Source organism: Natrix helvetica (genome assembly GCF_964273705.1).
Source record: "Natrix helvetica genome assembly, chromosome: 5".
In the NCBI taxonomy this organism is placed as follows: Eukaryota; Metazoa; Chordata; class Lepidosauria; order Squamata; family Natricidae; genus Natrix; species Natrix helvetica.
Window position 1 is genome coordinate 110,799,996 of NC_138551.1, and position 17,039 is coordinate 110,817,034.

At 52.3% G+C, this 17,039-nt stretch overlaps 2 protein-coding genes across 2 annotated transcripts in view; both read left to right on the forward strand.

Annotated features, from left to right (window-relative positions):
* Nucleotides 1-5,078: 5,078 nt before the first annotated feature.
* Nucleotides 5,079-7,638, forward strand: SLC18A3 (solute carrier family 18 member A3; the record flags this gene model as incomplete). The annotated part of the gene is made up of 1 exon (XM_081955750.1): nt 5,079-7,638. The coding sequence occupies one exon, from the start codon at nt 5,079-5,081 to the stop codon at nt 6,693-6,695; it is 1,617 nt and encodes a 538-aa protein (XP_081811876.1). The 3' UTR covers nt 6,696-7,638.
* A 3,849-nt stretch (nt 7,639-11,487) lies between these two features.
* CHAT (choline O-acetyltransferase) overlaps nt 11,488-17,039 on the forward strand; it is a 50,851-nt gene continuing 45,299 nt past the window's right edge. Inside the window, exon 1 of the mRNA XM_081956326.1 lies at nt 11,488-11,971. The gene's annotated coding sequence lies outside the window, so the exon portion shown is untranslated. The remainder of the gene's footprint in view (nt 11,972-17,039) is intronic.

Genomic DNA, 17,039 nt, shown 5'->3' on the forward strand with positions numbered 1-17,039 from the left:
CAAGTCAAACTCCTCCCAGATCGATTCCTCAAGACTCGCCGTGGGCGTCTCCATTGGACCACTGACAGGAACCCAATCTCTCCGGATTTGAGCGATTTTATCCTGCAGATATTTACCAAATTCCTCTGCCCTGCCCTGTAGGGGGGCCTCCTGCGGCCTCTGAAACAAGAGGGAGCGGGACACCCGAAACAGGGCGGCAGGGCGGTTCTCCGCGGATGCAATGAGAGTGGCACAATATCGGCGTTTGGCCACTCTCAATGCCACAAGGTACGTCCTTAAATGGGCTCGTGCCTGTGTTCGATCAAATTCGGAGCGAGAGGATCTCCAACGACTCTCTAGACGTCTCTTGCGGCATTTCATCACCCTCAGCTCCTCGGTAAACCAAGGGGCTAGGGTGGATCATTGCCGCCGGAGAGGCCGCAAAGGCGCCACCCGGTTCAAGGCCCCGGTAGTCGCATTATTCCACGCAACCACCAGGTCCTCTACCCGGGGGCGGGTCAAGGTTACAGGAGGTGGCCCAAGCTCCGTCTGGAACCTATCAGGTTCCATCAGGCGCCTGGGGCGGAACCATCTGGAACTTTCCGGTTCCGCCTCCCCGCAGCGGGGGGTAGCACCAGGGAAGTCAAGACGAAGGAGTGAGTGATCTGACCATGACAGGGGAGTGATGGTTAAGTCCCCTCCTCCCAGATCACTCAGCCACTGGCCAGAGACAAAAACAAGGTCCAGAGTGTGTCCTCCCTCGTGTGTTGGGCCCTGAATCATTTGAGTCAGGTCCATGGCTGTCATGGAAGCCATGAACTCCCGAACCCCCTCTGATGCTTCTCCCATCGATGGCAGGTTAAAATCCCCCATCACTAAAAGTTTGGGGGTCTCAACCGCCACCGATGCGATCAGCTCGAGGAGTTCGGGCAGGGCCGCTGATGTATAGCGAGGAGCCAGGTATACTATCAGCAGGCCCAACTGTCTCCCAGGCCCCCATTTCACAACAAGGGATTCACATCCGGACGTCTGTGGCACAGTAGACTCCCTCGGCTCTAAGTCCTCCCGAATAATTGCTGCCACCCCGCCGCCCCTTCCCTGGGCCCGGGGCTGGTGAAATGCTCGGTAGCCTGGTGGGCACATTTCCACGAGGGGAAGACCTCCCTCGTGGCCCAACCAGGTCTCCGTTATTCCCGCGAGGTCCGGCTCCCCCTCTAAAATTAGATTGTGAATGAGGGGGGCCTTGTTAACAACGGACCTCGCATTGCATAACAACAGCCTCAGGCCTTGGGTCTGTAACTCTTGACCACCTAGAACGCGGGGGTTGGTACAAGCGACCGGGTGTAACCAGCAACCACGGTCTCCCAACCGACTGTAAGTTCTTAAACTGTCCTCGTATCTGCCCCTCCCTGCGACCGTTGGAATTAAAGAGCCCTGTATAGGAATGGTGTCCTCCCCCTCCTCCTCCCTTCCGCCCCTTCTGCTCGCGACCACACCTGGGGGCCCGGCTCTCACATTGCTCCTGATCTGACACACCCGCCCCACAACCCCTGAGACCCCACCCCTACAAATTTTTAAAAAACAACTGACTAAAAACCCCCTGAGTCTCCGCTTCCTCCACCTCTCGGGATTAATAAATCCGTCATCAAGGTGGGCCCTCGAAAGGGCGGAGGGCCACACCTGCGAGAGGGGGGACTCTCGCAGTAGGATCAGGTCTGACCTTAAATACATAAAGTGTTAAAAGAGTTCGTCGTCGGGGCTTAGGGTCTGTGCTGAAGATGTCATAATCCAGTAAAAATTTGAAGAGCATGATTGCAGCAAAACAGAATAGTCCAGTCATTAGACTTAGATGGGGGGGGTGATGGTAATAGGTTGGTTAGATGACAATCAAGAGGTGGGGGCGGTGGGTGGTAGGTGGCAAATGGCAAGGGGTAATTGGACTGTAGTTGGAATAGGCAGGGGGCAGATGGTCAATCAGCAGTGAATCATATAGGGTAGGAAGAAGTCCTCTAGGGCTCACGCAGATGGAATCCGGGGCAGTTGTTAATAAATAGTCGGCAAGGGGGGATAGGTGGGATGCAGTCAAGTGCACGATGACAAGGGCCTCCTGGCAATCCACCAACAAAGCTCCCCCCCCCCCAGTTTCTATGCAGCCTCCTGAATCATAGTCGTTGTCCTATTCCTACCAGGTCCTAGGCTTTTAATCCTGCCTTGGCCTGCAACTGCAAATTTGGCCCCCAAACCACCATTCCAGGCCCCAACGCCGCTCCCACCAGCCTCCCATCGGCCTCCAGCTTCCTTCTCGGCCTATCCATCCAGTCTTTGCCAGCCTCAAAGGTCCCGGCCGGTCTCCAATCCTCCAAATTCGGCCAACATGGTTTTTAAACCTTTTCAAACCTCCCATAGTTCCCACAGCTACCTCTCACAGCAAGCTGCAAGCCGAGGGATTTGGCGTCCGGTGCTTCCAGCCTTCGCCACCTCAATCCACGGTCCCAGATGGTCCTAGGTCACCAGCCTCCAACCTGAAGTCCAAATTCGGCATCGCTGGTATCGGCGCGCCTCCTCACACTCCGTCCGCCATTTCGAGGCCGTCTGCCTCTCCTTCAATCGGCTCCAAATGCAGACGGCCTCTCTGCGGCTTCTCCGGGCGCCTCCTCCCATCGGCTGCATTTTGAGTTCGTTCCTCACGTTCCTCATGCTTTTTCCAGACACCCAGCTACCCTGGAGGACCCATTCGGGTCATAAAAGAAACCAGGGTAGCTGTTTACTGGGGACCCGGCCCCCATGCTGGAAAAGGGGACCGGCTGCACTCCTAATTCCCCGGAAAGCGCCCCGCAGAACACGGAGCTCTAGCGGCCGACCGCCATTCCTCCGGAAGCTCCTCCTCCTCCATTTAAGGCACGCTGCTATCAATTCCACACTGCTGGTGAATTTCTCAGGTTTCCCCTTAGAAAGCTATTCAAACTGGGGTCCTTACCTCCTTTAGTTAGCAAATTCAAGCTGAATTTTGAGCCAGGTTATCACTACTTATCCCAGGTCAGCCAGGACCTCACGAGAATTGCCTTCCTTCCTCTTCCCCAACCCAGAAACCCCTCTGGGGACTTTTAGCTATTCCGGGTTTCAAATAGAGTCTCTTCTCTAATCCTGGCATCCTGGAGGTATCTAAGAGCAGTTGGGCCTTGTCTCTCCTTGCCTTACAGAGGCCCCAAGGGATGGGCAGGGCTTGGAAGAGGAGCAGGAGTGGAGAGACATCCGCATAGCAGCAGAATCCAACTGGACAGAAGGAGGAATTTTCTGACAGCTAGAATAATCAATCAATGGAACTATCTTGTCAGAGCTGAAGAAACTTCTTGGATGAGAAGCAAAAAGTCTTCAAAAGAAAAAACCAGAAAGCCCAGTTGCCTCCTGAAAAAGCACTTTTGGGACAATCATGAATCTTTACAGACTTCAATCAACAGAACAACCTTTCTCCCAGAGTTGTGGATGCTGCATTGCTGGAGGTTTTCAAGAAGAACTGGACCACTATTTGACTCTGGACAACTGCCTTGAGAAAGGGGTTGGATGGAAGACCTCCAAGGTCCCTTCCAGCCCTATGATTCTGTGTATGCCAACTCAGCCAGCAGACATTGTGGTTTAAAGAAGAATCTTTGTAGCTCAGGGGTCTTGGGCAGTGGTGAAATTCATTTTGTTTTACTAACGGTTCTGTGGGTGTGGCTTGGTGGGCGTGGCAAGGGAAGGATACTGCAAAATCTCCATTCCCACCCCACACTGTGTGGCATTTGCCAGTTCTCCGAACTACTCAGAATTTTTGCTACTGGTTCTCCAGAACTTGTCAGAACCTGCTGGATTTGGTCTTGGAGCTGGGTGGTTTTCTTGCAGACATTTCATGATCCAAACGAGGTAATATCATCAGTGCTAGACTGACACTGATGATGTTACCTAGTTTGGGTTATGAAAAGGTCTGCAAGAAAACCAACCAGCTCCCCCTCCTTCTTGGCTTTACAGGAAGAGCTCCTTCCTTTCAATGGGTCCTTCACCAGCCTCTTGCCTGGTCAGGCTGCCATCCAGCCACCCTCTGGCCTGGGAAGGGGGGAACTGGGCCGAGGGACTTCCTGTCCAGACGTGTCCCGCCAGCAGGCGCAGCCCTTCCTCTCCAAACTCCAGGTGCGGCCTAGCACGCCCGCGGGCCCCCGGGGGCTGTTTGGAGGCAGCCATTGGCTCCGAGTCCTCCATGTGTTAAATTAGCCGAGTGAGACGCAGCCGGGCCAGCGAGCGCTCGGGAGGGGGCTTCGTTCTGCGTCATCGGAGGGTGGGGAGGAGGGAAGCCAGCCCGCGTGGGTAGGGACGGAGGGGGCGGAGGGGAAAAGAAGAAGAGCCCGCAACTTTCCACCGGCGCCGAGAGCAACGAGAGGCAGCTTTTCTCGGGCCGCTCCGTCTGAGCCAGCCCCAGCGATGCTGGGAACGGGAAGATTCCGGCCAGCCGCGCTCCTCTGAACCCACCCAACAAGGCAAGAAGAGGGGATGCCAACCTCGCCACGCAGGACCGATTGATGGGCAGCCTCCCTCGCTTGCCCTCGCCCGTCGGCTAGAGAAGCTCCACCAGGGAAAGCGAAGCCAGAGGCAGCCCTTCACGCACGCCGCAGCCGAGCCGGGGCGGACAGAGAGGGGGCACCGCGGCGACCCAAAGCTCCGTCTAGAGCCCAGAAGGCGGGCAGGAAGGGCGGGCGACAGCAAAGTGACCCCGGCCCTACAGGAGCGCCATGGGGACGCGGCCAAAGCGCGGCTGAGTGGAAGAGGCGCAGCTGCCGGAGGTTTAGCAGGACAAGACCGCGCGCCTCCTCCGCAGCCTGAGAAAGGCGGCGAGAGCTGCGGGCAGCGGGTGCCGGGCGGCCGGGCAAGCGGAACCAAGAAGCTCGCTCGGAGAATGCCAAGGAAGCGGCACTGAAGGTGGAGGAGGACGCCGCAGAGCCGAAAGCAGAGAGAGCGCGAGGAGGAGGAAGACGAGGAAGGCTGCAGGACCCCCGCGCCCGCCCTCCAGCCTCGTTCTCCCGGCTCCATGCCCCTCTAACGTCCCTGGCCCGGCAGTCATAGGAGGAAGGATGCAGGAGGAGGCCGGCGACTCGGTGGGCGCCCGCCGGGCGGTGGAGAAGCTGTCCGAAGCGGTGGGGCTGCGGGCCAAGGCTCTGGGCAGCGCCCTGCAGGAGGCTCACCGCCAGCGGCGCCTCCTGTTGGCCATCGTCTGCGTGGCGCTGCTGCTGGACAACATGCTCTACATGGTCATCGTGCCCATCATCCCCGACTACCTGGCCACCATGGGTGGCGGCGCCGGCGCGGCGGAGGCGCCGGCGGCCGGGCAGAGCCTGGAGTTTAACGGCAGTGTGGCGGGCGGGGGCTGGGCCGGCAACGCCAGCAGGACCTCTGGGCTGCTCCCGCCGCCCTTGCGGGCCGACAACCAGGACATCAAGATCGGCGTGCTCTTCGCCTCCAAGGCCATCCTGCAGCTGCTGGTCAACCCGCTGACCGGCACCTTCATCGACCGCGTGGGCTACGTCCTGCCGTTGCTGATCGGGCTGCTGGTCATGTTCCTCTCCACGCTCATCTTCGCCTTCGCTGAGAACTACAGCACCCTCTTCGTGGCGCGCAGCCTGCAGGGACTGGGCTCGGCCTTCGCCGACACCTCGGGGGTGGCCCTCATCGCCGACAAATACACCGAGGAGTCGGAGCGCAACCGCGCCCTGGGCGTGGCGCTAGCCTTTATCTCCTTCGGCAGCCTGGTGGCGCCCCCCTTTGGTGGCATCTTGTACCGCTTCGCCCGCAAGCAGGCGCCCTTCCTGGTGCTGGCCTCCATCTCCCTCCTGGACGCCCTGCTGCTGCTGGTGGCCATAAAGCCCTTCGCCAACAGGACCCGGGAGAACATGCCGGTGGGCACCCCCATCCACCGGCTGATGGTCGACCCCTACATCGCAGTGGTGGCTGGGGCCCTCACCACTTGCAACATCCCCTTGGCCTTCCTGGAGCCCACCATCGCCAGCTGGATGAACCGCACCATGAACACCAACGAGTGGGAGATGGGTCTGGCTTGGCTGCCAGCCTTCTTCCCCCACGTCCTGGGCGTCTTCATCACCATCAAGCTGGCAGACAAGTATCCCCACCTGCAGTGGTTCTATGGGGCGCTAGGCATGGTCATCATTGGGGCCAGCTCCTGCGTGGTGCCCGCTTGCCGGAACTTTGGCCAACTGATGCTCCCATTGTGTGGCATCTGCTTTGGCATTGCCCTGGTGGACACGGCCCTTCTGCCCACCCTTGCCTTCTTGGTAGATGTGCGCCATGTGTCCGTCTACGGCAGCGTCTATGCCATTGCCGACATCTCCTATTCGGTGGCCTATGCCCTGGGGCCCATCGTGGCTGGAGAGATTGTCCACTCATTTGGCTTCACCCAACTCAGCTTGGGCATGGGTCTTGTCAATGTCCTCTATTCTCCGGTCCTGCTGGCCCTCAAAAACATTTGCCAGATGAAGCCCTCCCACTCAGAGAGGAACATCCTTCTTGATGAGGAACCCAAAGGACTATACGATACCATCAAGATGGAAAAACGCAAAGCCAAGGGTAGAAACCTCCACCCAGTGGGGGATTTTGAAGAGAATAGTCTAGATCCTTATCAAAGAGACTTTAAAGGGGCTTTTGAGGATGATTCCTCAGATTATGACTATACTTAGGGCTTGGCTAGAAGGTCCTATCTGAATAGGGACAGTGTCTCAGCTATTGTCTCCATATGTCCAATGTATTATACATTAATCTTTCTCTAAATCTCAATCTATGTCTCCCTCCCTCTCTCTCTCCTTCTCTCCTCCCCAAGTTACGACTTAAATCACTCTATTGAGATTAAAACTGTCTATCCCCAAATAGCATAATTGCATAGATGTATTGGTCCTTTCTTGTTACAAGAAACAAGGTAGACCTCCCATGCTTTCTGCGGTTCTGCCAAAGGTTTGAGGGCAGCAGTGTTATGTGTGACTTAAGACTGGTTCACACATGCATGTATCACCCTTGATGCATCAGTTTGGTTGGCTTTCATTTTTCTTTGTTTTTATTCCCAGCTCCAATGGCACACTTTATCTATACTTGATTAAAATATAGTGAAGTTGGAAGCCACGAGCTGCACGTGCCCTGTTTCCCCCATGTCTGCTGTGCATGTGTGACATGATCTGAGTGTTCTGTCTGTGACATTAGATTTGGGCGTCTTCTCACTAGATATATTGCAGTTATGCACGTGTGAACCAGCTTCATCTTTACCAGATGCTTCAAAAATACACATCCAGGATCTCCATAAATATTGTACATTTATAGACAGATCTCCACCTGGAAATTTTCCATCAGATTCACATTTTAATGCCAGCAGTGGAAATTATGTTATGTTATTTTTTCAACAAGACAAATTTGTAACCTGTTTTTTAATTTATTTATTTATTTCCTATTGTGCTCCTATTCTGGTCAATGAAAACTCTGTTTTAGTCTGAAACGCTTCCATTCATCTGGGTGTGAATAAATAACATTCCAGGGAATATTTGTCTTGGTTTTATTGTGTGCACATTAAGATGAATCCTAAATACACAAAGAAAATACACAAACTAGAGTCGAATCTGAGTATCTACCCCAAAGTCCTTCCTGTACCTACTATATATGCTGAGATTATTTTCATGGAAAACTGCTTAAGATCAACAATTTTAATCTACTTTGATAGCTCAACAACTTAATTCTTAAGTTTTAAAAAAAATCTATAACTTCCAGTTGCAAATAGTAGGCAGGTAGATTCTTAGCACTTTTATGTCCATTTCTGTTTTAAAAAAATCAGCATTTTGGGATATCCAGCTAGTTAATGAATTATTTTTGAAACAATAGATACAATAATTTAATCCTTCCCAGAAAAAAAAGCTACAAAAGGGACATGCGCGCACACACACACACACACACACACCAATAAAAGATAATTAAATTGTTAATAAACAAATCCCAAGCATGAAATTTGCTCTTTTTACAAATATTTTAACTCAGTTGGCTCATCCTGGCTTGGTTTTTATTTTGGTTCGGAATTAGTCTCTCTTAAAATCAGTTCCGTTTGGGGTTTTCTGTTTATTCGTTTGTTTGTTTGTTTGTTTTAATCATGATTGGAAGGCAGTAGAATTTTTCAAGAGTTGTTTCTAATAGATCGCTGCCACACCCCGTTAGACAGATACAGTTATGTTCACAAACTATGTGTAGAATGCAGGTCTGCAATTTCTCACATTTATTTTCCCAAAGTTTAGACAGCTACTTATAGATAGAAGCTTTAGTTACTTAGCTTTAGTTACTTCTCAATAACTTCCTGTAGGATCCTTGATTTACGGTTTATTTATATTCCCTTTCGGATCCCGCTATGTTTCTCCTACGCTATTTCTGTAGGATGGTTGCAAACCGTCCTCTGATTTCCAAGCCAACTAGAGACCTCCCCGATCTATTTTCTTCCCCAAAGCCCCATCCTTCCATCCGCCTGGTCAATTTCACTGCGTGGCGTGTCAATTTTATTCTGCTTCCCAACGGCTGCGCAAAATGCCTTGCCTGACTTTTTCACACTTTCATCCCCTTTTCGCACGACAGAGTTTGCGTGGCCACGTTCTGATCCGCCCCCGCCCCATCTCAAGTAAGTTTGGGAAGCCCTCGATTTCTATCAGCCCGAAGCTGCGGATTATGGGGGACGGTAATCGAAGGTTTCTTAACTTCCCCGCAGTAGTCTGTCTCTGACCGGAGGAATTAATTAACGGAACGTTTCCAAAACCGTTTCTGCTTTCTTTTTCCTTCTCCTTCACGGAGGGCAGAGAGGAGGAAACAGGCTCCCATCCGGCTCAGCGAGAGGGCTCCAGACCACCCATCTGCCTTCTCCTGTCTGAAGGATTCGACCTGGCTGCTCGCTTTGATCTCAGAGCTTCGCGTATTTCCTTTTCCTCCGCACGCAGCTTCGCGGCTGTGTCTCTTCGGAGGTAAAAGCCAGTCGGTGAAATCCGCGAAATCTTCCAAAGCAACCCCGGATTTCCTTTTCAGACCCCGCTGCTTCAAGCCCAGGAAATCGGAAATCTTCGTGTCCGATCGTATCTCTTCCTATCCTGGTTTCTCCCACCTGCCTCCTGGTGAGGCGAAGGGGTCTAACCAAGTGTTGGGGCTGCACTTCGCTTTTTATAAATCGACGTTGCCATTAAATTCGAAGGGTGACCAGTTACAACAGAACTGGAAAAGAAGGGGTGTTATTTCAGAGATTTCTTCTGAATATTCTGCCCAAAACAAGGAGGGAGGGAGGAGGGAGAAATGAAAGAAGGAAGGAGGGAGGGAGGAAAAAATGGAAGAGAAGGAGGGAGGAGTGTTGGGGAGGGGAGGGAAAGAGAGAGAGAGTGGGGGAAGGGAAGATGGATGGAAGGAAGGGAAAGAAACCGGAAAGAAAAAATACCAAGGAAGAGAGCTAAATTTATTCTTCATTGTTTTAATTTTCCACTTCAATCCACATTGCTGTGCTCATCTACCCTTAGTCAGAAGTGTGTCCTGTGCAAATCCACCAGACTGCAACCAAAGAATCGTGCCTGGAGGAGACTGGCCCAAGAGATCCAACAGCCCAGATGTTTTTGGCAAATGCCTCTGCTCAGTGTTGTATTAACCATTAAGCAGACTATGCACGTGCTTAGGGCACCGGGCCCAAGGGGGCACCAGAAAGTTGAGAAAGAAAGAAAAAAAACCCAATGAAATACAGTATGTACAAAGGAGGGGCACCAAGATTTGTCAGTGTTTAGGGCACCGGTGAGCCTTAATCCACCACTTCCTTCGCTATCTTTCCTATCCTGATCTCCTTGTAAAATGGCAGCCTTCTTCTTCCTTATGGAAGGGAGAGCAAGCGGCTTCGGGATGCAAGACTCTTGGCATCCAGGAGAGGGCAGCAAAGAAATGCTTGCAGACTGATATAGGCTCCCCTCTTAGGAAGGATGGATAGATGGGTTGAAGGGATATGGTGGCAGAGGCAGAAATGACCTGTTGCCGCCTTGAAACTGACTTGGGCATTAGTCAAGAGAAGGATCGAGGCTTATTCATTCAACATCATCCAGGTGCTGAAAAGGCCCACCTGAAAACCATGAATTGCAAATCCAAGAACTATTTCTGTTGGAAAAGAACTGGGGGCAGTCTGGGGACAGCTTTGCAGACTAACAAACAGACTAACAAACTTCCTCCTATCGTCTCTCACACACACACACACACACACACACACCTGTCTGGTGCAGGCAACAGAGCTATTTTTTTCTTCCTGCATAAAGTGGGACCCATTTTGATTCCTGTTGCTGAAGCAGCTTGAAGGATCATCCCAGTCAACAAAGATTCCCACATTCTTTTAACAGACATTGTTCTGAATGCCCTATAATAACAGGGACTTGAAAATTCAGTTGCTGCATTTACACAACTCCTTCACTGGGTCATTTATAAATCCAAAAGGTTGGGCCTCATTCCCACAACCAGCTTAGCTTAGTGAGTTTGATACTTAGTAAGCAGGTGAATGGTGTTGTGGGGTTTCTTTTCTCTTGTCTATCCTCCCTTCCCCAGTTGTTCGTTAGAGAATCATTGACTATTTAGAAGACTTATTTTTTTATCAAATTTTACCCTGTCCATCTCACCTAAGTGACTCTGAACAATGACCTTTGCAAATGAAGGCTGTTCCTGTGAAAACACACACACACACACACACACACAGCCCTATCTCCTTTGCATCAATGCTCTGACCCACCTCCTTTTCATGTGAGAGTTTAATCTACATTATCCCCATTAATCCAGCAGTTTTAGCCTGGCCAAAAAATGAAAGTGGGGTCTTTATTCTCCCCCTTTTCAGAAAGGAGTATGGACTACAGGTGTGTTTTGGGGGTGTCAGAAGATGGGGTCATTCCCTCCTGGAGGGGGAGGGGAAAACCCACCCTATCATTGGCCTGGGAGAGGTTGAGCCCCAACCCAAGGGACAATGAGCCAGGCACTAATGAAGGCTGGCTGGAGGGGCCAATCCAGAAGATCCCATTTATGGTGCCCACTTTCTTGACTGACCCAAGTAAAGGCTGGCAGAGCACCAGCAGGCACACGCTCCGATTGGTATAGACCACCAAGGACTTTGAAATGTAGGTATGGCATAGGAAGGTGAAGGAAACCGAGACCTTGGACGCCTCCAGCCTCTCCTCCGTTGGTTTCCTCCCCTTCAAGCGACTTCACCTATAACCTCCGAATGGCGCTGGCGGGAGTTGTAGTCCAGCCGTACCTTCGGAGGGCGCCAGGTTGGGGATGGGCCGCTCTGCAGTCTCCTTCCCTCGCACCGCCAAAGACGCGGCGCACTTCAAGCGGCCCCCCGGAGCCTCCCTGACCGCGGAGTAAATTGCAGGGTCGGGAGGGGGAGGGCTTGCTTTGAAGAGCCCACGCAACGACTCGCAGGCTTCGCTTCTCCCGGCTCCCTTCCTAGAGCCAAAGGGTTGGCGAGCGCGGGGCGCCCGGGGGGACTCCTGCCCGCCTTCGCCAAGTGGGTCGCCCGGTAGAAAGGGAGATGCCCGGGCGGCGTGCCCTTCGATCAGCCGGGACGGCCGAGCCCCCTTTCCCTGCCCGCCTGGCCAAGAAGTTTGCGGAGTTGCGGAGCCGCCGACGCTGCGCTCTGCCGCGGTGAAGAGCCGGTCCGCCAAGGAGAGGCGGGCAGACACCGGCCTCTCTCAGCGACAGGAGCCCCCTTTTCGCCCGGCCTCTGCCTTTCCCGGCTCTGCCTCGTCGCCCGTAGCGGGCTGGCGGAGAGGAAGGCGCAGGACGGGAGCCCGGCGGCCGAAGAAGGCAGGGGAGCTCCGCCGGAGGTACCACGGACAGCGCCGCCGAAGGCAGCACGCGCCCAGCCGCTTGAACGTCTTCCCCGGCCGAAAGAGTCTTCCCCTCTCCGCCGGCTCCACAGGCGCTCCAGTCCCAGGTAAGTGCCCTACCTGCCAGTTCTCCCGCGGGACGGAGCCGCTTTCCGGCAACACGCGTCCAGGGAAAGAGTCGGCGGCTCCGTTCACACGACCCACGAAGAAGCCGGTTTCAGTGTCCCTTTGGCTTAGAGGGCTCTTTGGGCTCCGGGATGCAATCCTCCAGCCCGCTTGGATCCGCCGAGAGGCGAATGTGCTTGGGAGGAGCCAGAACTCGAGTTAATTCGGTTGTGCGAACATAAGTGAGCAACTCCCTGAAAAGGGGATGTTTGGAAAACCTCGCTAAGCTGCCTTTTACTCTCCCTATCAGGGTCCTTGGGGGGGGGGGAGTAAAGAGAGGGGTAGGTTTCCAGATGGGCAGATGCAGGCACTGGGTTGGCTTTACTTAGATGTTCCTTGCCGGCCTTTGTAGCTCCTGAAGAGCCGAAGAGAAAGGAATCTGGACGACCGGTCAGGAGACCAAATGGCGCTTAAGGAGGAAGCAGCGCAGCCACAGCAAGCGCCGGGGGACGCGCGTGGGAGAAGGGGGGGACTTGCTGCGTGGCGCCCCTTGAAACTTCAGGAGGCAGCTGGCTGCGAGACCGGCAGGCGGCCTTTGGTGGAGCCAGCCCGATGGGGAACCGAGACGAGCGGGGCTTTTCCCTTCTTCCGGGCTGTGGCGTTCGGGGAGGCTCCAGAGCCGGAATCCGCTCGGCTGATGGTCGGGCAAGTCCAAACGCCCAGCTGAAGGCGGGAGCTCTTCGTTCTCCCGACCGTCCTCTTTCCCTGTTTCAAAGGGCTGCTCTTGTGGGGAGGGGAGTCGGACTCAAGAGCCGGGCGGGCGGAGAACCGGTGGCGGAAACCGGGAGAAAACCCTGAAATAGTTTTTTTCTAGGAAATCGCTTCGAGCGTTTTCACTGTAAAATAAAGTGGGGAGCCTTTGTTGTAGCTTGGAAGTGGCGTGGAGCGTGGAAGTGGCGGGACGGCCGCGCGGCGCTGTCTGATTCTCACCTTTTCACGCTCAAGGTAGCGTCTGTCCAGCTTAGTCGGATCGCAGCGGTTTGGGACAACCGGTAGCTAATTCCTGGCCTGTAAGGCCGCCGCGTTTAAGTGCTGGCTTTCCCTCCGGTGGGCCTGGGCAGCTGCTGGATAGGGACGGGCACAATTCAGCGCCCGGCGCCCAGCTGCCCTCGCTCCCCACACGCACTTCTTCGCCTACTTGATTTCCAGGCCCCTCGCGTTTCTCGCCGCCGTGGGCATGGGAAAGGAAAGTTTGTGGGACTAAAAAAAATTAAGTTCAATCAATCAATTCCAACTACTCGCGGGGGGCGGGGGGTGAGATCTCGCAAAGTTGGAATTGATTGATTGAATTTTTTTTTTTAGCCCCACCAACTTTTCTTTCCCTGCACACAACGGCGAGAAACGCGACGGAACTGGAAATCAGGTAGGCAAAGAAGCGAGGGCATTCCCCTCTTTGGTCTCCCTGCTCCTTCCCTCCTTCCCTCCGTTGCCTGTTTCTCCATTGCAGCACAGCGCCCAGGATCTACTTTGATAGGGTGTGTGAGGGAGAGGGAGAGGGAGAGGGAGAGGGAGAGGGGGAGGGAGGGAGGGAGGGAGGGAGGGAGGGAGGGAGAGAGAGAGAGAGAGAGAGAGAGAGAGAGAAAGAGAGAGAGAGAGAGAGAGAGAGAGAGATTTAGCAACCAGTTCACCCAGGGTTGGAAGGGTTGCAGGAATTGGGTTTGTCTACTCTAGTGGACAGAAGGAGTAAGGGAGACATGATAGTTTTCCAATATTTGAGGGGCTACCACAAAGAACAGGGGGTCAAGCTATTCTCCAAAGAACCTGAAGGCAGCACAAGAAGCAAAGAAGAGAAGCAACCTAGAACTGTGGAGAAATGTTCTGACAGGGAGAAAAATTAATCAGAGATGATGGATAAGGCCGCAGGCAGCCACCATGCATCTTTTTTTTAAGAAGAAAAATTGTGCCTGTCCATCAATAGACCGTTTCTTGTTTATTTCTGGAACTGGTGGCCAGGAAACTGCATTCTAGAATGTTCTTTGTTGCAATTAGTTGATTTCCCAAGGGAGGGTCCATATAAGAATGTAGTGGTTTTGTCCTGGGTCTCTATCTTTCCCTCCAGTTGCAGTGCCATTCCCATGGCATGCATGCCCATCATGTGTCCAATATGGGGAGCATTTACCCTGATGCAAGTGAATTTCTGTCTGATTTCTTTCTGTAAATCAACACTTGCATCCAAGTGGAAACACACAGGTGGTCATTGTAAACCAGATGGCTGCCTAGAAAAACCTGAGCAAATCTCTCTTTCCTCCACCTCTCTGTTTCTGCCAAGCTAAACAAGACAGTTTTGTCAATTGCAACCCATGGGATTGATTTAGGATTAGAAATTTCTAATCCCCTGGATGGGGGCCTGGATGTTGGGGTGGAGCTTTGTTGTGCGTGTGATTTTCTTGATACTGATACATTGACAAAATGATTTTTATGGGCTTCAGCCCAGTTTTCTTTCAAATGGATTGTATAATTTGACTCTGTTTTATTTCCATTCCCCACTTAGGGTGTGGAGAGAGAGAGACAGAGACAGAGAGTGAGAAAGAGGGAAGAAAGAGGGAAGAGGGGGGGGAGAGAGAGGGAGGGAGGGAGGGAGAGAGAGAGAGAGAGAGATTGAGAGAGAGATTGTTTTCAATAATATTTGGGAGATCGGAAGTGCTCTTTTCAAAATGTGTTTCTTGACTAATAGAATGCCACAGGAGCAAAAGGCCAGCTAGCAAGCCTTGTAATATCCTGGCTGGTTAACAGCCCCTTTCAAAATCTCTGCCTCTCCATGCAGGAACTTCGTTCTGTTCTCCTGTCAAGCACTTGGCTTCCATCAGAGGTGTGTGAAAGGGCAGCCCTGTGACTGTCCCTCTAGCATAATGCAGGGACAGATGGTGATGGCAGCAAGGTCCAGGCAGCCAAAAGCCAAGGAATCCAGGTGCAAGCCAAGGCAACAGCCAGGGAATAAAGCTGCGATGCCAATGGCATTCTCCCGCACACTGACAACTCTTTGGGGGCTGAAGAGAAGGCCTAGGTTAACCTGTGTTGTGTTTATTCCTCCCCAACTCCCTCCCTTCCTCCCTCCTTGGTTTAGAATGAATACAGATCTTCCACAAGGACTCCCCTTCTTCTGATTAGAAAGACAGAGATGATGCCAATAAAAGAGAATATTGTAGCTCAAGGAGAAGAGAGGTATCTTTGGTGGCTTGGTAACATCATAATTGCTAGAAGGGAAGGGGGTTTGCAGGGAGGAGGAGGAAGAGGAGAGGTGGGGGGAGGGAAGAGAAAGACTGTGGGGTCTTTGATGCTCTCCGAGTTCAGTGGTTTTCTTGCACTGCTGATGTTACCTAGTTGGATAATGAAATGTCTGCAAGAAAACCTCCGAACTCAGAGAGCACCAAGGACCCTCAGAGACAGAGGTGGGAAAGCAATGGCATTTCTAAGCCTCCCAAAAAAATGCTCCAGGGAAGAAAGAACTGGGAAAATCCACAATCCAAAACCTTCAAACAGAAAGGGGGGGGGGGAGAGATATTTAATTTTTATGCATACAGAAAAGCTTAACTTAGGCAGGTTTAAAATAAAGACCCTTCCAATTGCTTTCAATATGTTTCAGTGTGTTGCAGTAATGGAATTTCTTAACAAAACAAATGTTTCCAATTGTGGATTCAAATTTATGGCAGAATATTTCTGTTATAATAGTTAAGCTGCAGCATGCTATTTAAAGCTTGTATGTATCTTGAAGGATTAAAGATAAAATATATTCTTCATTTCTCCCCTTTTCTCTCTTCCGTAATGAGAGGGTGACACCCTCCACAAAGAGATTTTGGAGAAGCTCTCTAGGAAATTCTTTCCATTTTGTCTCCCCAGTTAGAAACGAAGGAGAGAGGCAAAGAAGCTTTTCTCCCATCCTCATATATTGCTGCAAGGATGAAGTGGGTCTCTGTCTTTTTTAACCAAGAAACCTATGGTAACCCTGAGACGGGATCCAATGAACAAGGGTTGAACTCTCTGAGCTACCAGCTTCACAAGCCCCTCTCTCCAAACCTTTGGAGCCCTCCTTCCTCTCCTGGTGGGGCTCTGGGGAAAATGGCCACAGAAAAGCGAATCCTGCGTCATCTTTAGAACTGACAAAGGATCTGGTGGTCTCAGATCAGGCCTTTCAGTTTGGAGAAGACAAGGACAGCAGGGAAGCCCGTGGGACCTGGGCATCTGTGAACTCAAGGAAATGGGCTTTCCCCTGCAGCCTTCAGGAAAGGTGCCCTCGAAGGGGAAGCTGCTTCCACCAAAGACAATAGTGAGGGGAATTCCTTCCTTCCTGCTATCCAGCCAGCCAGCCAGCCTCCCCCTCCCTCCTTCCTTTCCTTCCTTCCTTCTCTCCCCCTCCCTCCCTCTTTCTCCTTCCTTCCTTCCATCCTCCCTGCCTCCTCTTTCCTTTCCTTTCTTCCTTCCCTCCCCCTCCCTCCCCCTTTCTCCTTCCTTCCTTCCATTCATCCCCATCTGTCTTCCTCCTTCCTTTCCTTTCTTCCTTCCCTCCCCTTCCCTCACTCTTTCTCCTTCCTTCCTTCCTTCCATCCCCCCTGCCTCTCTCCTTCCTTTCCTTTCTTTCTTCCCTCCCCCTCCCTCACTCTTTCTCCTTCCTTCCATCCATCCCCACCTGTCTTCCTCCTTCCTTTCCTTTCTTCCTTTCCTCCCCCTCCCCCACTCTTTCTCCTTCCTTCCTTCCATCGCCCCTGCCTCCCTCCTTCCTTTGCTTTCTTCCTTCCCTTCCCATTTCTCATTCCTTCCTTCCTGATACTTTCTCAATCTAAAGAGATTTTCACCCATTTTAGCACACATATTGATATTACCCAGTAATGACTCACTTACTGTATATATTTGAAGTCATAAAATATCACCTACTCCCTGCTGCCCTGTTTCTCTTCTTTCCTCTCTTTTCACTTAATACTGACACAGTCTCCAAATAAGAGCACAGGACTTCACTAAAAGAGACCTATTTCCTTACATCCTTAGAAAAACAAAAGGAGAAACCTTCGATCGGGG